This window comes from Spodoptera frugiperda, chromosome 22 (genome assembly GCF_023101765.2).
Source record: "Spodoptera frugiperda isolate SF20-4 chromosome 22, AGI-APGP_CSIRO_Sfru_2.0, whole genome shotgun sequence".
NCBI lineage: Eukaryota > Metazoa > Arthropoda > Insecta > Lepidoptera > Noctuidae > Spodoptera > Spodoptera frugiperda.
In genome coordinates this window covers 1819950-1843864 of record NC_064233.1, presented here as the reverse complement: position 1 = coordinate 1843864, position 23915 = coordinate 1819950, and the positions used below count along the sequence as shown (strand labels likewise).

At 33.7% G+C, this 23915-nt stretch overlaps 2 protein-coding genes across 8 annotated transcripts in view; one reads left to right on the top strand and one right to left on the bottom strand.

Moving 5' to 3' along the window:
* The window catches only part of LOC118279742 (protein daughterless), a 123894-nt gene extending 105563 nt beyond the window's left edge, over positions 1–18331 (top strand). For 3 of the 6 annotated variants that reach the window (XM_035599473.2, XM_035599472.2, XM_035599467.2), the window contains 8 exons: positions 1781–1846; positions 3534–3636; positions 3956–4042; positions 4583–4691; positions 6597–6710; positions 12872–13017; positions 13525–13634; positions 14119–18331. In XM_035599473.2, coding sequence (XP_035455366.1) covers positions 1781–1846; positions 3534–3636; positions 3956–4042; positions 4583–4691; positions 6597–6710; positions 12872–13017; positions 13525–13634; positions 14119–14172 — 789 coding nt within the window. In that variant the 3' untranslated portion in view covers positions 14173–18331. Of the gene's footprint in view, positions 1–1780; positions 1847–3533; positions 3637–3955; positions 4043–4582; positions 4692–6596; positions 6711–11848; positions 11945–12871; positions 13018–13524; positions 13635–14118 lie in introns of all 6 variants that reach the window. The other 3 variants (XM_035599469.2, XM_035599470.2, XM_035599471.2) reach the window with 3 other exon arrangements.
* LOC118279740 (nucleolar GTP-binding protein 1) overlaps positions 1–23915 on the bottom strand; it is a 132104-nt gene that overhangs the window by 95276 nt on the left and 12913 nt on the right. The window contains exons 14-15 of one of the 2 annotated variants that reach the window (XM_050702294.1): positions 22479–22615; positions 20563–21219 (exon numbers count right to left, since the gene is read on the bottom strand). In XM_050702294.1, coding sequence (XP_050558251.1) covers positions 21064–21219; positions 22479–22615 — 293 coding nt within the window. In that variant the 3' untranslated portion in view covers positions 20563–21063. Of the gene's footprint in view, positions 1–20562; positions 21220–22478; positions 22616–23915 lie in introns of those variants that run through there. The other variant, XM_050702293.1, reaches the window with a different exon arrangement.

Genomic DNA, 23915 nt, shown 5'->3' with positions numbered 1-23915 from the left:
ATCTTCACCCCCACTGTATATAAATAAGGTCCCTATACATATACATACATATATTATATTGATACATATACAAGTGTTGCCTGCTCGACTTTAGCCAGCATTTTACAATAGCGCGAACAAAGCGATGGAGAAGGAAGTTAGTCACATATATATTCCTAAATAATACATAATATGTTTTGGAATTCATGATAGTTGATGGTCAATTTTATCTGTAGTCAAACGTTCTACAAAATTTTTAATTAACTACAATTTTAACACCCTATACATGGGACTTATAACAACTAATGGTGAAAAGTGGGAGTATATTGTATAGCGGCATTACGTGCCGTAATGTGCATCTATGTCTACCCCTTTGGGGATAAAGGGCGTGACGTTACAACTAGATTTTTGTAATAATTGTCGTGAGGCATACTAAATTAACTAAAAATAACGGTGTACTCACATAAATATATTGAGAAAAGCTCTACTAGTTTCGAGTCACAGAGGGACTCATGTGAACATTTTAGAATACAATTGTAATGCGGCCTGCTTTTTTTAATCAAGTAAATCTAATGTTGCCATTGTCATTTATCAGTTATCATTAAAAATAATATTACAAAAGGAAAACAAATACTACAAAAAATCACTTCTTTGGTTCTTCGTGCAAAGTCAAAAAATAATACAAAGATTATTTTTTTGTGGAGATTTTCTCTTGCACTAAATTGAGACCATGAGGGTATTGAGAGCTTAGTATGAGTTTGTTCTACATTTCACAAGATCGAAACTTCTCGTTTCGAACCCTCTAGAAACGTATGAATATCAAGATAGACCCAATTACCTACAAACAACTTTTTGTGTATAGAACAATTTGACAACAGATAAACTTGACCAAAATCATGAATTCATAACATAATTGCCATTTTTGAGAATTGTACTCTAAGCATGTTACCTATCGCATGGATGTTACTAATTTTATACAAATTTCCCCGTAATTTTTTGTTTTGTTCATAAACTACTTTGAAGCTTTGGATTTTTACCATTTTTCTTTTTGTTTCAATTAATATTTTTTGAAATGTAATACGAACAAAAATCGATCTTTAAACTCAACAAATAAAGTCGTTTTTGCAATGATTCATAATTTGACATTGACATTTGTTTTCAAGTATTGCCAGTGTCGAAAAATGTTCGTAATACATTTTGTTTTTTGTGTAAATTTTTGTGTTTTATGTTGTGTTTAATAGCGAGGAGTGAGGACTAGCCATAGACTTGAGTTTTTTTTAATAGTGTGTAGTTTGGTAGATTTTTGAAAAAAAAACCTAGTGTGCATTTTTTTGGTAGATTTTATTTCGATTGGCTGTTTTGAATGAACTGTTTTTTTCTTAGATTAATAAGAGATTATTAAAATGTCCGCTGTATCGCGCGATTTTAGATTAAGCGTGATTCCTGTCCTTTTAACGATATGCGCGAAATTTCATCCCAAAATATTGCAATAATTTTTTTTCTACGTGTAATCCACGTTTCTCTTATCCAAAAGGAACTAAAAGTCACAATATTTGTGTTAAAAACATCAATGCTTCCCTCTTAATAACTCTGTGCTGAGCGAGTACGTCCTTTAGTTTTACAAGTCTACTTAAAACCCTGTCTACCATATTTTAAAATGGTAAAATCGGTTGTCTAACAAAACAGTTTCGGAAGTACTAAAAATCTGTATAATTCACGGATATCAGTCCCCCATCCCCCTCCCCCCTGTATCTCGTGTCTGTGGCGAGTCCCCGCCCCCCGCTGACCGTGGCTTGGTTAGGGCGCGCCGGCGGAGCAGCGACAGCTGGACGAGGCGATGGTGTTCCTTCGAGAGCATACCGACTGTGTGAGTATATGTTCATGCTACACCAACTACTATTGTGCTGTGGGTGTGGGTATAAAAAGAATCGGGATTTTTGAATTGTTTGTCGGGATTTTTTGTCTGGTTATGTGAATGAACGACGCCTTATTCATTTAATTTTATATATATATATATAAGGCTACTAAATATCGGAAACTTCTCAGTATTAGTACGGATCTGGAATTGTGCCCGGTATATGGCAATAGGTACCCCCTATTACATGGGACTTATAACACAAATGGTGAAAAGTGGGTGTACATTGTACAGCGGCATTAGCTGCCGTAATGTGCGCCTTTGCCTACCCCTTCGGGGATAAAAGGCGTAATGTTGCCTAGTAAGGTTACTAAAATTCAAAAAGTAATAGGGTAATAAAGTAAGAGGGTTTATATTTCTGTACTTCTCAAAGTAAGAAACTGGTCTAAAAATAATTCCAATTGAATTCTATTATAAAAATTAAGAAACTATTTTATATTCATATTTTTAGATAGTATATACATACTTATATACATATTGTCTCTGGTTGGGGTACGCAGAAACAATACAATTATAATCTTATATCATAAAAAACCCACAGCACATAAGAATAAAACATTGCTTACTTAAATTAAAAAATAAATCTACCTACACCTATGCAAGAAAGAGACAACAACATTTAACGCAAATTAAAAAGTAGAAGAAACATGAATCTGTCTCTTTCTTGCAAAGGTATATAGATTGTTAGTGTGTACATATGTATGATATTTCTATATATTTGTATGTATTTGTCGTGGCATGGTTTTACTGTATGTTGAATTATACGCTTTTTGTATGTGTTTTTATAAAATTATACGTAGTTACTATGTTTAAATATAACTGGTATGTTCCCTATTTAGTTTAGTCTTAAATATGTTTCTGTAATAAACATCTTGTGCCTACCTTTGTGAAGTTATACAATGCATTATTTTCTGTATAATATTAATCTGTTCTACATAACTTTTTGCGCATTTCATTCAACTACAAGCTGTGCGCAAAATTGAGATATTTTTACGATATTAATGGAGAAAAGCTCTACTAATTTCGAGTCACAGAGGGACTCTTCATCATGAGTAGCGTGCGCAGACGCGGCGACGTCGCGCAGCCTACTGACCAGTAGCTGGCTGATTTTATAGTTCATTTATCTCATAGGTTATATGTCATATAGTACATAGTATAAAACAAATTCGCTTTCTCTGTCCATATGTCCCTTTGTATGCTTAAATGTTTAAAACTACGCAACGGATTTTGATGCGGTATTTTTTAATAGATAGAGTGATTCAAGAGGAAGTATATGTATAATACATGTATAATATATCACCTTTGCACCCATGCGAAGCTGGGGCCGGTCCCTAGTTATATATTTATCTATACTTCTATACTATACTTACTAATATTATAAAGCTGAAGAGTTTGTTTGATTGTTTGTTTGTTTGAACGCGCTAATCTCCGAAACTACTGGTCCGATTTGAATAATTCTTTTTGTGTTGAATAGTGCATTTATCGAGGAAGGCTATAGGCTATAAAACATCACGCTATGACCAATAGGAGCTAAGCAGAACGGGTGAAACCGCGCGGCAGTAGCTAGTATAATATATTTATATTTATACATTTACATATAAGTAAAGACACAGTGAAGTGAGTGTATGCGTACACGCAGGGCGCTCGCATGGAGGAGCGGCTGGACGACGCCATCAACGTGCTGCGCAACCACGCCGAGGCGCCCGACCTCTACCCGCAGGACCTGCATCATCAGCCGCCAGGTAAGGGGGGAAGCCAGAGGCTTCCCAGTAACGTCATGATGGAAAGCCAATAGAATTTCTGAGAGGGTGTACCAAGAGCAATGCATGGGATATAATACTAGACGTATAATAGAAAGCATTTTATCTAATTGGGGAATAAATATAAGAATATTTTATTAAAGAGAAAAAAAAAAGAGAATATGGTTATATGAGGGGGGAAAAATCATCCATAGATGGTTATATGTAAAGTCATATCTTAATATATATTAGTTTAACTAAATATATATTACGGTTTACTCACGTAAACATATTGAAAAAACCTAACTTTGTCCCCGTACAGCGGCAGTGTCCCGGCTGGGAGTGGGGGGCGCGCTGCTGCAATCGGAGCCGCCCGTCAAGATGGAGCGCCACGTACTTCCCAATACTAGTCAGTATATTCATTCATTATTATTTTTATACATATCACATAGAACATTATCACGCTATTTTTTATGGTAAACGAGCAGACGAATCACCTGATGGTAAGCAATCGCCCACCCGGACAAACATCCAACAATCGGACACCCGAAACACCAGTGGCGTTACAAGTGCGTTGCCTGTTTTTTGGGGGTTAGGAATTTTAACTTTAAGGTTGTTAGGGAATCGGGGCAAAAGTTTGTATGTTTGTTTATTTGTTACTCTTTCACGTGAAAACGGCTGAAGGGATCGGGATGAAATTTGAAACAGGGGTATATTATGGTCTGTAATAACACTTAAGTCATTTTTATCCCACGGGAACGCGGACGAAGTCGCTGGTTGAAGCTAGTATTGCATAATATTTATAATACCATCACATAGGGTCAAATACAATATAGTTCTGTCCCTACAAATTCTTTGTAAATGATAGAGATAGCACGAGATTTAAGTGCAACTTAAATTTGAGTAGCGTTTCAGTATTCGGGTGTTAAACTATTTTCTATATTTACAGAGAAACGCAAAGAGCCACCGGACTCGGGCGTGGAATCGAAGCCGTCATCGTCAGGGTCAGCGGACGCGCTCGCGAACAAACCGCCGAACAGCAAACGTTCGAGGCGATAGTGAGTATCTTATGTATTAGTCATTATATATTTATACATAGTATATGTATGAAAGTGAGTGAGGTTTGAGAGACAAGTTTCCCTGTTCATTGTATAAAGTAATTTTTGCCTTGTATATTCTACAAAGACAACACCAAAGTCCAAAGCTCTTAAAATAAAAAATAAAAGAGCCCAATCGCCGTAGTTGAAACCGACATAGATGGTTGTTTTCCATTATGACAAGACATGGGTGGTTTTATAAGCACCACCCAACACAACACAAAATTTTAACGATTCCCGCCCACATTCCATTATTTAAATGATATATTGCCCCACTGCAGGATGTTCTCCTGTGTCGTGTGTGCGTTTACAAACATACAAGTTCACTTACACATGACACCCAAAACCGAAACAACAATTTGTGGTTCACACAAAGAGTTACTCCGTGCGGGAATTCAAACCGCTGCACATTGCACGGCGCCTACCGTGCAATGTGTTACATGTTACTAAAGCGAGCGGTACTTTACTACTACTACTACTTATGTTGATCATATATTTGTTTTTATTTATACGATGAATGGGGAAAATATATCTCTCATATATAAATTGTAGTCGCCAATGTATATTTGAAGTTATTTTATTAAAGTTACCTACCATCAAAATATTTAGTAAATCAATATAAATCTAACAATATATTGTATATACAACAATTTTAACAAGAAATCACGTCAAGTATACATTTATGCAGTATGACCATCTTACTGCTGTGACGTTTACATTGACAATAATAGTGGATGGATGGATATATATGGCAACACTATAGCTAGCTTGGTACAAAACAATTTTGAATTGGGTGGTTTCGGTTAGAAATTCTTTACTCCTCATAATTCATTCATTTGAAGATATAATTATTTTTTGAATTATTTCTAGCTAATTTAAAAAAAATAAATGAACAACCTATGATGTCATCATATTTTTGCGTTAAATAGCATTATTTATTGGTATTTCATACAAAATTCAAATAGAAAAGTTTAGTTTTTGACATATCTGTAAGTGTATTCAACTTGACTCTGATTAGCAGATACAGATATGTATTTTCAAATAGGTATACATAATTTTTAAAACCCAGCTATAGTGCTGTCATCTATACTTAGTATATAGAAAGTATTTAGTTAAGATTGCTCTAACATTTGAGATGTCTACTTGCATCACTTATTTTAGATTAATCTAATAGTTTTATATATCCAGTCGATTGGTTACCTTGTTTATTATCAGCATTAGATATTTAACTCATATGTAAAAGCCATACAAAGGCTACACATTGGTCCATATTTAACATTAATTAAAATTAATGTGGAAATATTTTAATTAATATTGTTTTTGTATTATAACTTTCGTGAGACATACTAAATTAATTATTATTTGTTATCGGCTTACTCACGTATTTGTTTGACGAGGAACTCGACTAGTTTCAAGCCATGTTAAAGGTTCATATACACTTTCATACTGTCTAATGCTTAATAAACGATGTATAAACAGTAATTGCAGATGATATTCATATGTATACATATATACATAGTAAAATAAACGTTTTATACACTAGATTATATTTAAAATTTCTTTAAATTATACATTATTGTATAATATTCAAATAAAGTCATATAATCATCTACAATTACGCTACCAATCGACTAGACTGTGCTGACAACCCTGTTAAACCATTTATCTAACCCCCCCCCCTAAAACCCCCTACCCCATCACACCTAAAAGTCAGTATCAGTTAGAATAAGTTATAGGAGTCATATATAAGATATTTCTATGACTATAAAAATGCCATAAGAGTCATATGTATATAAGTGACTCCTATGACTATTAAAAATGCTATAATAAGAGTTATATAAGTGATACAAGTGGATCCTCTCAAAGCTCGACCAACCCTGCAATGCCCAGCTGTTCGTCTGCTGATGAAGATGATATGGACCCCGACACGAAGGCGGCGCGAGAGAGAGAGAGGCGACAGGCTAACAATGTTAGAGAGAGGTGCGGTTTGTTACCCCTAGCGTTTGTTGTGCGCTGCCAATTGGGTACTATCCTCGGTCAAAAATAAATTATTACAACTTTTCAATACAATAAAATATTAAAAAATAATCACACTCTCATTCATAAATTTGATGGACTATTTAATTTTCGATTTTTTCTAGCTAAATTTCTAGAAATAAGTCTGCTATTTGACGTCAATAACGTATGACGTCATAACGCACTATTTCATACAAAGTTCATAGAAAATATCGTTTTTGACGTTTCGAAAATAGTATTGAATTTGACTAGTAGGAAAGTAGCCTATTATACAAATGGAGTAGTAAACAGAGTATGAAAATTAAACATCTAATAATTAGTCCATCAGTTACATAATTTTAAAATATTTTTATTATTTTGTCGTATAAGTTTAGTAGTAGAAGGTCGTTACGTCAGGTTACCGTATAAAATGTAGTAAATTGTGACGTCACAAGATATTTCAAATTAACGTACCATTGAAAGCTTATTTTTTTGGAAGAAAAGAAAATACCAGGCGGACTTTAAAAAATATCAGAATGCTACTTTATTAATGTAACTTCATTTTATAAATTCACTTTGCCGATATTCTATTTCGTCTACGTATACATACGTAGTTTCATAATATTACCGGTTTATTGAATTTTTATTCTTAGAATCTAATCGCATAGTACATATGGATACATTTTTATTTGTGATATTTTTATAAATATGACTTTCTTAAACAAATTGGCAGCGTATAACATGTTCCTTTATACTTTAATTCGTATACACACTTTATGTTTTAATTCCCAAAATTATCATTAATGTCTCCTTTTTAATGATAATTTTGGGATTTAAAATCCAATTTTTATAACGAAAGACAAAACATACATTTCGAATTTTTACTTTAATCCAGTAGTTTTATAACTTTAATAATACTTAGCAATATTTTACCCGACTGCGTAAAAAAGAGTGTATTAGAAATTTGTCTTTCGTCCTATATATACATACATACTTTTACATGGAAATTCACATAAGCTTTATGTACTATGGTGAACACATATTATCATCGTCATATATACTTCTCTTTTGTAAAAATAAATCTTCTATAAATTATGTGGTATTTCCTATTTATGGTTTTTTATATACATAAATTATGTGTTTGTTTGCCATCACGTACATAATATACTGTCTTTTAATCACGTAAGGTTTTTGTTTAGTATATTTTAGACCTTCCCCCTTGGTGGTACAGTGAAACTTGGTTAAGTGGGACCTGGATAAGTGAGAAAACTCCACAACTGGAACTCATACTGAGGTCCCTACCCATTGGCACTGAATTACCTCTATTAGTGGGACAAACAACCCTCTATATCTGGGATTCGTTCTTTCGATTTATCATCTTAATTACCTCTATAACTGAGACAGCAAGTGAATTTTAATGCGTAAACCTCAGTAACTGAGACAACATCGTTTTGTTTGTTGATTTACTTATTCTTATTCATTTATAATGTGCACATAACACATTGTTTTATTTAAGAATCACACCTCTTTATGTGAAATAACCCGTATGTTCACCTCCATTAATAGAACCCTCTGTAAATGAGACAAATGTTTATTTATACCTGGTTATCTGAGACACTGGGTTAGTGGAATACCTCTATAAGTGATACCAATTTGAAGGTCCCTTGATGTCTCACTTAACGAGGTTTCACTGTATATGGTGAGGTTTTAGATTAACCCCCCCAACCCCACTCGATATCACGTATTTTTTTATACGTATAAAATAATAACCCACTTGTAAAACCACGTCTGTCCACTTATAAAATATCTGACTTGATTAAAGTTTAGAATTATAATTTGTATACTCTTTTATGGATTAGAAAGTAGAATAGATCCACACTACACCCCGTTTTACCGCGTTGGACGGAAACGTAAAAATATTAATATGTTTTTTTTTCTAATCTCCTAATTTTACCCCACGTGATTAATGGACGCCACCAAAGATACGGGGTCTTTCTTGACTGAAATATCTAATTACATTTCATTTTAATCTTTTTTACCTTAGCAAAATATGATTATTATTCAATAACATATCTTAAACACTTTTCTATACGGTTGAATTTTCTTTACCTCATCGATAATGTTCTTAGATACTTCAGTCCTACTACACACATACATGTCACAGTCTATATACATACACATATACAATGTGATAGGGGTGGGACTTCTAACCCGTTAAGGCTGAGTACTACATCTAATTTTATCGACAAAAAAAATAATATGGGGGGTTGAACCCCCTCCCCCTAAAAATTATGGCTATTTTAATTTTTTTTACTTTATGTGATATCAAAGGTTGTATGCGTCGTAGAAACAAAAAAAAACGACAAACGGTAGCTAATAACCTTGGCTAACTAATTCATTACTTTTTTCATGTTTGATAATGTTTTGGTAAGAAAAAAATATCATTTTTGAATTATTTTTACCGAAAAAATCGCTGTTTTTCAAGATTTTCAATTGGGGGTTCAACCCCTCATATTATTTTTTTGTCGATAAAATTAGATGTAGTACTCAGCCTTAACGGGTTAGAAGTCTCACCCCTATCACATATATATACATATATATCTGTACATAATATACTAACATTGTGTTATAGTTTCAGCACGCCATTCTAACTGGGTCACAGTGTGTACAATTGTCTATTTTTATACCTTATTTTCTATATGAATAAAGTTCATTTTTGTGTGGCACTCCTAGGTAGGCGAGAGGTAAGTTTTGTAGTTTGAGAATGTTAATGATTTTTTACAGAATATTTCATTTTTTTAGTGTTGTTTTTTTAGGAAATTTTAGTATTTTAGTCTATATTGGTTCATGTGAACATGATGGTTTGAATAAAAATTTATATTGAATATGAATTGTACAATAATATTTTTAAAATGTTGATATTAGCGTTTGTCAAAGTCAAAATTATTTATTTCTAATAGACCGGGAAGGCAGTTTTGAACGTTAAAGTAAATATTACAATATAAAGAAAACAAAATATCTGTCTGTCGGTCAGTCCTCTTGTGAAGCTATTTGTTTCCTAATGAATTAAATTAATAAAGTAATAGTTGTGGACTATTAAAGTTTCGCATTGTTACAAAATTAAATTATTATATTACATGATGTTAAAAAGATAATTATGTTGGCATTAAAAAGTCAAAAAGGATTTATTTCAATTCAATTATTACATTGTATTAGTTATAATATCAGTTCCAAAGTGTAGATTCCTATGAAGAAGAACGAACTAGAAACTCAATAGGTTACATTTACAAATCTTATTTTATCTTCATCCCAAAAAATCTTGTAAATATTATTCTAGGAAGAAAATAGCTAACGAAATCTTGTTCATCGTTCGTTCATATTAACACATCATCCAGTCATTTGCTTTATTAATCGGTTCTAGGTATATGGGCGATATTTCGGATAAATACTGATTTTTCTTTTTATAATTATTATCGTAAGGCATACTAATGTTCATATACTCAAACATCGCTCAACTTTGGGCCGCTCTCAAAAGCATTTCTGTCACTACAAATTCTTTGCAAATGACAGAGATAGCACGATATTTAAGCACAACTTAAAATTGAGTGTTGTTTCAGTATTCGGGCGTAAATCAACTAAAAATGCGGTTTACTTATGCGATTTTTTTTTTATTTATTTTTTTTATTTATCCGAAATATCGCCCATCTCTAGTTATAGGATACACGCTTCATTTTATGGGCACACTTGAGCTTTTTATACGCGTTATACAAGAATTTTGTTAAATTTTCTCGGGTTCCTTTAACGATTAATGTATAGTTCTAATAAAGGTATGGAATAATACTTTCGAGTGGTCCCTATCTATGCAGTAAACCGGTGATCGAGGAGCTGGTCACAAATCCTTGACGCCTAATGTATCTATAAACACTTTAAACTACTATATGTGTTCGATCCACCCAAAAAAATTGAAAAAAAAAATTGAATAATACTTTCCAGAATTATTCTGAAATAAATCTTTTACTTCAATTCCACCTTTTTTCTGATTCTAGACGTATTTATTTTTAATTTTGTAAATAAGCAAGCAAAGCTTATTAAATACTTAAAAAACATTTACAGTCATAATTAATAATAAGTTCATATTTTAATTTAAATTATGTGGGCTATCTTGTAAATATTCGCTTCTAAATCATTCACTTATTCATTCATTCAATCGTTCACATCATTCGTTCCTTACAACTTCACTCAAGCTCAAGTGTGTTCGTTCAAATAGTTATCTTTACGCTAGATTTAAGTAAACAGGGTAAGCAGAACTCTCTCCCGCGCTGCCGACGTGTTCCTGACACTGGGTATTTGTACTTTTCATTATTTTTTAATTTAGTTGTTAGTAAAATAGATACGAGGGCAGGTTGGTCTAGTTTTGTGGGCTTGGACGCGATGGAAATTGTAATCATTTTATCTTAAAGTTTTTTTTTTTTTTTTTTTAACATTTAATGGGTCGACGTTTGGCCGCTATCTCACCTGATGGTAAGTGATGATGCGGCCTACGGTGGAGCACGTAAAAGTATACTTTGGATTTAAGATAGTAATATTTAAGTCTTTGACTGCCAATAGAAAACTGTTGAAGGCAAATCCTCCGCTAACGTCGGTCACCTGGTGTCCCCCATGGCGTTTAACGTGTTAAAGGATTAATAGTTTTTATAGCTATTTTGTAAAATAATAATAGTAATAAGAGAATGGAACTTGTTTTCAAAACAGTTTTTGAGCTGGAAACAAATTATATAGTTTACAGAATAAAACTAATGTCAATATGTAAACTATTAAGTTTTCCGTTTTTAAATATAACTTTTTCACACCTTTCTCCAAGAAACCTTATATTTAGATTTCAGCCATGATCGTTCCACTGCAGGACAAAGGCCCTCCTACAATCCCTCCACTCTTCTCTGTTTAAAGCTTTTCCCCCAAGAAACATTAATAACAAATAATCAAAAACAGTTAATAATAAAAAAAAACCATTATAAATAGAAAAAAATGACACATTTTCATCGTCTCCAAACCTATAGCTATATACAAACAAACATACATACATATGTATAGCCTCGAATCTAACCCACAAATCTGGGTACTAGTTGTTCCTCCGCGGACGAAGGCGATGACGAGGCGGACCCTCAGGCCAAGGCGCTCCGAGAGAAAGAGAGGCGGCAGGCTAACAACGCGAGAGAAAGGTAAGAGAGTGAAATTGGCTGAGTTTTAGCGAGAAAGTGAGTTTGGCAGAGTTTTAGTCAGAAAGTGAGTAAGTAAGGCAGAGAAATAGGAAAAGACAGTTTGCAAAGATTTTAATTTTGTAATGTTAGATTTAATAATGAGAGAGGATTAATTATTTTATTTACAAACAATTCAAACTTTTATAATAATATCGTAAGACACATTAAACACGAGCTTTTCTCCATTTATGTACGTGAGTAAACCGTGATTTGTTTAGTTAATTCAAACTTTGCATCTCAACTGTAGTTACTTAACATTTTACAAAGTTTACTTTTGTTTGTTAAAATTCATCACAGTAGTTATGTTTACATATTTCAGAATAAACTTGACTCGTATTCTTTTAGAATGTATTCCAACATTGATTGTTAGAAAAAAATTTTTGGTTAAAATATCACTTTTATAATATAAACTAGTTTTGTGAATAACCCCCTTATTTTATTTCAGGTAATTTACACACTGTGACCCATGTAGAATTATCAATTTGTATTATTATGCAATGTGCTGCAATTATACACATACATATATTACTATCAACATACAAGATAGCGTGTGTATATTAAGTTGTATGTTCTATAATCATATTCAACCTTATTATTTACGAAATACGGTTGAATATATTTTGATATACTTTGAAATTATTTATTTTACTGTTATCTATACTTAAAATACACCTCTATTCTAAATGCCAAACTCAGAGACATTTAATGATTACTTAACTTAAACTATTCCTTTTTAACGATTTTATATCGAAAACAATTACTAAGGACTGGGTTAAGTAATCATTAAGTTACTGTGAGTACGGCGGTAAGGCACAACAACTTAATATACACATGCCATTTCAGCACTATCTTTACATATAACACTAATACCCCTGCCTACCCCCTCAGGATAAGGATACGAGATATAAACGAAGCGCTTAAAGAGCTGGGCAGAATGTGTATGACTCACCTAAAGAGTGACAAGCCACAGACAAAGCTCGGGATACTCAATATGGCGGTCGAGGTCATTATGACGCTTGAGCAACAAGTCAGAGGTGAGTTGGGTTGAGTATTTAATGAGTTTGGTTTAGTATTTAGTGAGTTTGGTTGAGTGTTGGATGAGTGGTGATGAGTATTTGTTTTGTTTGAAATAGATGTTTGTGAATGAGTGTCATGTTAGGCAGTATACAAATGTTCTTAAAAGTGTCTCATCAAGAATTATTACTCAACGCAATTTGGATTCAATTGGCTTTGTCTAACAAACTTTTATGAAAAATAAATTATATACCATAATGTCGTATACAATAATGCAATAATGCGTTACAATTAAAGTACCATAAAACGGGGTGAAAAAAATTCAAAGAGTAAAGTGATAAAAGAATGGGGTGAATACATGTTAGAACATTTTCCCAACATCTATTCACCCTTCTTCTCTATCTATTCACACATCGAATTCTATTCACCCCGTTTTACCGTACTTATTGAATTCTAAGATTCACGGTAAAAAATCTTTATGTGACAACAGTATATATCTGGTATAACATGAATTGTTTAATCTTCAGAACGCAACCTGAACCCGAAGGCGGCGTGTTTGAAGCGACGCGAGGAAGAGAAGGCGGAGGAAGCGCCCAAGTTGCTGCCCGCGCCCCTACAGCACTACCAACCCATGCCGGTCAGTATTGCACCTTATAAACAAGCCTTGAGCAAGTATGACACGACAGATCGTGAAGCGTTCTCCCTTTTTTGGTTGCTCATAGGTAGGCTCTATCTCTCTCCATCGTCGGCCACATCATCGCTCACCACCAGCCGAACTAGTGGCCAAAATCCATCCCATTAAGTATGAAAAACAAGCCAAGATAAAGTTTATTTCGGTTTGGCAAACAACTTCGTTAAATCTTGTAGCTGACCAAATATAAATTAATAATACCCGATATAAATAAAAACTGGCAAAAACCTTATACTCTAAACATTCAAGAGAAGAGAAAATGTCACTTATGCACTGGTGGTTTTTCTGGTGTGGCTCTGGTGTGGCGGGTATAGGCGCGTATTTGCCCCTATATCAAAACAATTAATATAAAATTATAATAATTCCTATTATTTTCTGATTAAAACTATAGTCTTATGTTCCAATAACATATTTTTAATTTGTTTCACAGGGCATGGGTCAATTGCCAGGCCAACCCCCCACAGGAGGCCCCCCTCCGCAATAGCGACGCGCTGCACGCTAACTACGCACTGCGACAGCACCGAACCCGGGACTCTGCCGGCACCGGCCCGTGGAACACGCGATAAAACTCACATAGAGTGAGTTTGGATGAGTTGCGATTGAGTAACATGTGAGTTGGTATGAGTAACATTTTGAGGTTAATAAAAATAATAATTTGGTACTATTTTTTGTATTTTATTTACTGTGACTTTTAATAGAAAAGAAATACTGTATTACTGATTTTTTGGCAATTTTTAATATACAGTTTGATGTTTTTAAACTTTCTTTAAATAAGTTATCGCCAAATGATATGATTATGATGATTTAATAATTCAATTATTGTATAAAAAGATAAAAATCTTGCATGAACTAGCATGGAAATCAAAATTAATAGATAACTTAAAACATCAACTGTATGATAAACTAAATAAAATGTAAAATGTCTCATTAAGTTTCTTTTAGTTTAATTGACATATAATTTGACATACTATGTCAAAAAAGATTATGACAGTTAAACTAAAAGACATTTTCTAAATGTTAATTACTCAGTGTTACTCAATCGTTAACAAAGAATGTTAAAATAGGAATGTTTGTTAACAAACGCGTGTAAACCAAATTTTATTGCATTTTATTCATAATAATTATTATTTCTTCGACCCTGTTGATCAGGGATGGGCCACTGTCTTACCAATGGGACGCCATAGTCTTTTTTAAGGTTTTAATTATAAATAAATAAGTACACACTTTTAATTTTCATATTTTTTAATGGAAAATTCAACGTTTTTCGTAACCCAGTGACTGTGGTTTGGTGTTAAAAATACCGATATTTTTATTCTGTTTAAAAGCTCTCTCATACGTTTTTTATGATTTATATTTGTAAATGAATCTTTTGTCTTTATCGGGTGACTTTTGGTCCATTTACAAATATAATTTTTAACGTCATTATGTCTCAGCAATTATAACCAGTTTTATTTTTCTATTGCAGTCATAATTTTCGATTTTAACATACAACTTAAAACCACCGACAGTTACACAATTAAAATTCTTGTTACCTACCCATTTTATACTCTGACAACATCGGAGTCCGCCTTAACAATGGGTAACACTGTCGTGTGACGTCACTACTTGGTACTTTTAACACCAAACTACTAAATTACACGACAAATGAGTTCCAAAGATATTTTAACTGAGAAATATTTTAACAAACGGTTAACAGCAGTGCGTAGTGAAAATTTCCGGACTCTGTAGTTTCATAAGTGTGTATATTATTAGATATAGAGAATAGTTTTATATAAAAAACTTAAACATCAGACGAAAAATACTATGTCTTATATCCAAAGACATAATCTGTGTAAAATATTAACTTAGCATATATAGTTATATGATAGTTATAATTGAAATAAGGAAAAACATATTTTTAAATTACATTTTTGATTTTTAATCGTAAATCTTTTGCTGCCATAGACCACTACCGCTTTATATTGAGTTTTGAAAAGCTAGACAATAAATGTTTGTTCGTTTGTCCATCCTCATCTCTTAAACTAGTGGTGCGTTTATAAAAAATAAAATAATTCGTAAAATTGTAGACTTTTAACAAAAAATTAGTATGAGATCCGTTTTAAACAAAAACTTATGAAATTTTAGTACTTATTGTGATAATTATAGTAATTGTGTTTCTTACTATTTGAAATCGTTTTTGGTTACTAAAAGTTTACAGTTTTACGAATATTGTAAAGTATTATAAAGATGTATGGCTGCTAACTTATGAAAACGTACTTAATCAATATCCGTTGTACTAAAACTCCAGTGAACTCATTGACAGTTAAACTTATGTGTATGTTGACACGCCACACCATGAGATCTACGTAGTATAGTACGTACATTTTTTTATTTTAAATATTATTAAATAATTTCTTTCTCCTTCTATTAATTTCTTTTTTAGAATATGTTGTCGGTAGCTATTTCGCTTGGAGATTGGAATGTACTTATACAGGATTTTTTTGTATAAGTTTTATATATTATATTTGTTATTTGCTATATATTTTTTTTTGTTTATATAAAACTTTATATTTGGTATTTCTTTCTTTAGCTCTCTTACGGAAGAAATAGCAAATGATATCGTTTATTTTTCTCTTTTTTTCGTTTTGGAAAATTGATTATTCAGGTTTACGTAATGAAATCAGATTCTTTATTTAATCGAAAATAAAGATTAATCTAATTTTGACATAATAATTTTACATCAAGTTTGTAAATTAAAAAATCGAAATATCAATATTCCATTTTGTATATATTATTATTACAAAAATAAAAGTATATTTTACACGAAGTCCGCTCAATGACTTAATAATTCGATACTGACGTAACTTTGAACTAAATTATTATTTTATTATTATTTGTTATTATTTCATGACATTATTATTCAATTATTTTTCGAAACAACTATTATACGTACTGTCATAGTTACTTATGTAATGAGCATAGTATAATATTTTTAGTTGTTTCGACTGTGTTGGGCTTAGTCGAATTTTTTAGTCAGTTAACTAAATGACATTGACTAATTAAATTAGTATAAAAGAGAGAGATTTTAACCCAGTTCTTTTAAAAATGTGTTTTTTTTTTGCGCAACTGCTGCGCAAATTTTGCTCATAAATTTGCGCAGTCACTCAGTGTAATTCACTTTAAAATTCGACGTTAAAAGTAATTCAAGTACATTGTAATTGAATAATTATTAAAATTCGGGATTCTAATGATATTTCAATTGCAATGTGCCTGCTTACGCCCGATTCAAATCTATCCATTTTTTAGTTATTAGTCCTAACTACATAGTACTCTGTATTATATAGGTTTAAGGTTGATTTTCCCTTGAATCATGAATCGTGTATATTTTGTGGAAAGATGTCAAATTTAATTGTAATTTTCTTGAAAGTAAATTGTGCTTTAGAGTTTGAAATATCTCAGTATTTTTGATTTGACTCTTTATAAGATTATTATAATTAAATTTGATTTCTTTTCGATAAAACCAACACAATTGATTATGTTTATATTAATTTGAATTAATCATAAACTAATTAGTTTCTGAAAGAGTGAATAATATAAAATGAACGAGTATGAAACATATTCTTACTCAGAGTTATTTAATGGTTACTTAACCCAATCCTTAGCAATTGTTTTCGATAAAAAATCGTTACTAAGGAATAGTTTAAGTAACAATTAAATTTCTCTGAGTATGATAGTTTTCGTTAGTGCTAAGTTTCAGTGTCTAAAAATATTTTGAAAAAATATGTTCAGTTTTTCAGAAACTAATTAGACAATCAGTGAAATATCTCATGCTGGCCATAATGAATTATATGTACTTTATAAATCCGCCATTTTTTATTTTACAATGCTAAAAGTAATTGCTCATTTCTTTGGTTGCGTTCGACAATGGACTATAAATATATAAAATACCGAATTATTTCTCTGTCTCTCTCTAATTATATATATAATATGAAGTATTTTCGTTTGTTCTGTATAAAAAACTGATTTTTTTAATCATGTAAATGGTTTTTTGACAAATGTGTGATCAAATTGAAGATATGTATTATGAAATTGATTTCGGTTTGAGAATTATTCGGGCTAATAATTATAGAGTATATTCTTTGATCAATGATTATATATTTGTCAATGAACTATGTATAATTTGACTTAATTACTCAAACTCGGACGATCTTGCAACATTTGGAAAATATATTGTTTAGTACTACGTTAGTTGTAAGTCTGTCGACCTTTAGTTTAGTTTAGTTGATTCCTCTTCCATTTAGCTATAATTACGTTTTTTATTATTATTAATTATCTATAATTTGTTGTCTATGCGTACTGTATAAGTCTATTTTAAGATTTTTTGATATGTACGCATTCGCCCGTAATTTATTCGCAACTGGTCGTCTTATGAATGGTTCAAATTATCAGACAATGCCATAATCCTGGAGATTGTGCACGAAATGAGGCTTTTTTGTTATTTTATTTTTGTTTTTGTCAATGGCAACCCCAGCAGCCTGTGTAACATAGAGCATTTGTTTCCTTTTCCTGTTCAAATGCATAGATTAAAATATAACTACAAGAAAGGTCTAATTATAAAAATGAATAATATTAATTAAATATAAATGTGCCATTCATTTTGCTAATTTTGTGTTTTATTTTACCTTTTTGAAACATTTATCACATCTTTGTCCCATGGGATATTGCAGAAACTACAGAGCGCCACCTACTACGCTCCTTGCATACTTCTTTAGCTTCCATCACATTCATACATCTGATGGTATACAGAAACTACAGAGCGCCACCTACTACGCTCCTTACATACTTCTTTAGCTTCCATCACATTCATACATCTGATGGTATACAGAAACTACAGAGCGCCACCTACTACGCTCCTTACATACTTCTTTAGCTTCCATCACATTCATACATCTGATGGTATACAGAAACTACAGAGCGCCACCTACTACGCTCCTTACATACTTCTTTAGCTTCCACCACATTCATACATCTGATGGTATACAGAAACTACAGAGCGAGATGTAAACCAAATGTACATATGTAATGTGTTTTCCTTCTCACTCATATCAGGCTGCAGTTTTCAAACCAAAGATTTTTTTAGAATCCCTTATGAACCAGGGGTCGGGCGTGGTATCACGCATCCTCACTATACACGACCCTTAGGGGCTTTCGTCCGCGAAGGTGGTTTATGTGAACACAGCAACAAAGAGGCAAAATTTCCATGATAGCGTACCACATGCAATATCTGATGGTATACAGAAACTACAGAGCGCTTCCTACGACCCTTACATACTTCTTTAGCTTGTCACATGAAAAACATAACCCTCCTTCTGGCAAAGTCGGGTAAAAACAAAGAATTTATTCATATCTTACTTAGGCTTGTCGCAGACGGGCCACCGACCGCAACCACCGGTGGCTATCGCACGCTTCGGCCTCTTTTGTAACAGTATAGGGAGCGAGCGTCAGCGACCGATGTTGGGAAACCGCTGCTACATATAATAATCTGTGCTGTACTGTCTTACGATGGACACAAACACGGAAAATTCGCTTGAACTATCATTAGTACACAGACGACTAGACACCACCGCCGGCAACATTGACTACATCCATTGTTAATTGGAAGTCATTCTCGCTCGTCCACACCCCGTCATTTCACGCCTAGTCTTTAAGAGTTAATAAAGGTTCTTGCGTGTTTTATACTAAATGCGCATACGAATGTTCCACATTTTAATTTTACACCCTGGTTCACTGGGTATTAACTCTAAAGAAAGACTAGACGTGACATGACGGGGTGTGGACGTCTGGGAATAATGTGTTCTGTTCGTCCACAGCGTAGACGTACAGAACGCAGCATTCCCAGTCATCCGCAGTGTGGACGAGCAGGAATGATTCTTAACTGGTCCTACAGTTAAACATAACATACTTCTTGTGTGGGTTGTAGCGACCACAAGTGGCGAGTCGCGGATACTTCTGTACCGAGTGGCCGCCACCGGGTCAGCAAGCTATCCCATCAAAAACATAAATGTAAATAAGGGAAGCTTAGTCCTATGCTTAGTTGTTAAAAAGAATGGAGATCTAAATGAGTGCCAAGTATACTGTATTTATAGGAACCAAATAACATTATGAACAAGCATAAAACTATTTCTATGTTTTATTGGATACCTATAACAATTTGTAATTTAAAATGTGAGTTCTTAAAGTAGGTAAGATTTGACTTGGTCATAAGGAAATAATGAAACACACGTAGTTTCATGTGTTTACATTAAATAGGTTTGGAGTTCTGGAGGGCTAAGAAGTTGTACCAAATGGTTCGTGTAATATTAAATGCGGCGCTGGCGTTCCTTAAGCCTCGTATTCATGGTAAACATTTGTTAAGCAACAGTTGCTAAACATTGTTGGTGAGCGGCGAGAATGTTGCTAGCAACTATATGTTTGCACGGTTGGTGCGGTGGCTGGGCAACTGGCTGCCGCGCAACGTGTAGCGGGTTCGATTCCCGCACGGCGCAACACTTTGTGTGATCCACAAATTGTTGATTTCGGGTCTGGGTGTCATGTGTATGTGAACATGTATGTTTGTAAACGCACCCACGACACAGGAGAAAATCCTAGTGTGGGGCAACGTGTAATTTAAAAAAAAAAAAAAAAAAACTATGTTTAAACCAAAAACACACACTCTGCAACACGCAGTGTTGCTAGCAACATATTGACTGCAACTCCGCAACACGTTGATTCAACTTTGTTGCTAAACAAATGTTTACCATGAATCAGCCAGTTCTTCTGCTTGACACGCTGCCGCAGTGTTTAGATAGGAGAGTTCATGAGAAACTATGAATAAGACAAAAATAAAACCAACAAATAAAATAAGTGTAATTTATTCTAATCAGCTCTCGATACAATTTGAGCGATTTCTCCACTGTTGTTGAAACATCAAAAATATCGTTTCGCGCCATTTTTCCGAAAAAAAAAATACCTAAGTATAATAATAATATTTACATAATAATTATACGAAGCCGCGTGCATTTATCAAAAAATAAAGACAAGTAATCATCAACAGCCTCTACATAAGCCGGTATAATATGACAATTCCCACACTGGACAAGCCAGTTGGAGATACAAGATAAAATAAAACACAAAACTTCACATTATAAATACATATTTTATTAACTAACTTGAAATATGTTTGTTTCCTTAATCTCCACGCTTGGAGCTTTCAGATACTTTAGTAAAACGCAAACTTCACAGAACAAACATATATTTTAATCTTAATGCAGAAAAAAGTACTTTAAACACATTTGTAATATATTTGCACACGACTCGAATACGTCTAGTATATGTCCAGGGGTTGCCCGGGCAATGCCTATCGCCTGTCCGTCTTGCCCACTCCTCGCTTGCCCGCGAACAGATGTTTGGGCATCTTCGTCCCGATGAACCTGTCTGCTTCTCCCTTGAGACCCATGCGTTTGGTCTTCTTCGCGATCGCGACATGAGCGAGCTTCTTCGCTTTCCTTTGCATCTGTTAAAATAAAACAATTAGTTATTTAGTCTATAATTATAACATTCAGGGTGAGTTGGCAATTTTAGACTTATTACAAGTTTAAGTAAAGGTTTCTTTATGAAAAAGTAAACTTTAAATGTATATAAGTAAATATACTTTAGATTTCGATCACGGTGGCCAGTCTGTCCAACTAGACTAGACCTGGACTCACTATGCAGGAGATATTATAGTGTACAAGTGTGTGCGCAAACACAGGTACACTCTCTGTTCCCTCACTCTCTGAACCCGACGGGACGGCAGACCGACACTACCGGAGAGGTCAGGTTTTACGTGCTTTCCGAGGCACGGGGGTGCAATACCGCTGATTTTGCTAACTCCGGGCTAATAATGTTCATTATACTCAGAAAATGCCATTATCACTTTTTATAGCTGGCGCGGGAATCGAACCCGCAACACATTGCAGAGCAGCCGGTCACCCAACCACAAGTAGATAATAAAAAAACTACCTTAAAAAAAACACTACTTAAGGTTCAAACAAGCAAGTATACAAAATTAAAATAATAATGGACTATATACATTCATTAAATAACAAAATGCCGCTAGCATGAGTCAAAAATAAAGTATTTAATATGTAAATAGTAATTTGTCCTTGACATGGGTAATGCCTGCTAGAGCACGAGCTCTGCCGGCGACCTTATGCCAAGCTGTCGCTGTGTGCCCGAGTTGACTGTACTACAGTATGGTACACTATACACAGCTTCGAACGGGCGAATAATCAAACACAATTTATAAATACATTATACCATATGGAGAAACCTCTTATGACTTAATTTAAACTATATTATATTTGTTATCATCTTGGCTGACAATATACGAAAAATGAGCGAATTATGCCCAGTAGGTAAACCAAAAACTGCATTATTCTCTTTGAGCTAATTTGAACACTCTTTACAAATACGGCATTATAACAGCCGCACCGCATGTCTGTAACATTCCTAGACAACCTACAACATTACAGCTCTTCTGTGGTCAAGGTACATGGAGCTGTTCACACAGAATTTAATACTTGATTTACTTAATTTTTTTCAAAATTTCAATTGTTTAATTTTCGGATTTTGTTAAATATTTACTTGGAATATGCTTCTAAAGCTAATATTGGGTAGTATCCTCGGTCAAAAATAAATTATTACAACTTTTCAATACAATAAAATATTCAAAAATAATCACACTCTCATTCATAAATTTCATTAACTACTTAATTTTCGATTTTTTCTAGCTAAATCTGTGTCCCGGGCGGGTTTGCTGACGGATCGTCCGCGGGAGTCTGCGCGCGCGCGCTTGGCGGCCGGCGCCGACGCGGAGCGCGAGCGGGACCGCGTGAAGTGCGCGTCCTTCGTGTCCGACATATCCACGCCTGGGGAGTTCTGAGGACGACTACAACTTGTAGTTAATTTAATGCAATGAGTGAACTCCATACTGCATTATAAGTTATTCCTCGAACACATAAATATGCAGTAAATTTCTAACTAGAACAATAATAACGTAACGTGTCGCGGGTTCTTTTTCTTAATAATTTTATTCAAACATTTTTACTTATATTGTGGCCTTAAATCTAGACTCGCCCAACTGTAACGTTTGATGGCGAGAGATGGCGAGTTCGATTCCTGTGTCGGGCTAAAAAGGTGATGATAGCATTTTCTTAGTAAAACGCCCATTTTGGCCCGGAGTCAGGAAGTTTCGCGGCCAATTATTAAAACATTAGTTAGTAAAGATTTTAATTATTTTGAAAATCATAGCTAAGGACAGGTTCGAGTATCCATTAAAGGACTACTCGGCGTTATATTATTGTTCAAAGTTACAAAGAAATAAATAGGTACCGTAAGATTGGGTTTCTTTGACCCTAGGGGGTAAATTTGACCCAAACTTATAGGCCAATGACAAACTAATATACACTTTGTTCTGGACTCCTATTGATTATAGAATTTGGGTCAAAGTTACCCCCCCCCCCTTTTTTTGAGGGGGGGGGGAATCGTCTAATGACTGCTCGCCTTGGGAAAAGCGAGAGGGAGTGTCAGACTCTTACTGACTAAAAACCACCCCGTTCCTACTCCTGCTTTTTAAGCCCCTAGAGTCAAAGAAACCCGATCTTACCGATATTCTTAAAATATAATAAATAATTTGTCCTTGGCATGGGTAATGCCTGCTAGAGCACGAGCTCTGCCGGCGACCTTATGCCAAGCTGTCGCTGTGTGCCCGAGTTGACTGTACTACAGTATGCCACTGTACACAGCTTCGAACGGGCGAATAATAAGAAATTATCAATAATAATATAACTAATCCACAAGGATTATCTACGAAACTCTATCTCGATATATTATTCTCTGTAAGGATTCCTTATAATATCGAAATTAGGTAGAGTTATGTATGTACTTGCATCGAAATGTTAATATTAATGTGGACTCCGGGATTTCTAATGGACAATCCCGTGTGGCTAACAATATTACAACTAAATAATAATAAGAACATCAGAGATAGACATAATTACAAGTGTAGCAACATCGCGCATATTGGTATTTTGCAACTTTGGACATCCGATGTCATTGATGTAAGTTCGGAAACGTCATGCGTGCAGTAGTTTAAATTGTGTACAAGTAAAAACTTAAAAAAAAAACTCGGGATTTTTTCTGCTTTTTAAAATTAATCTCGGGATTTTA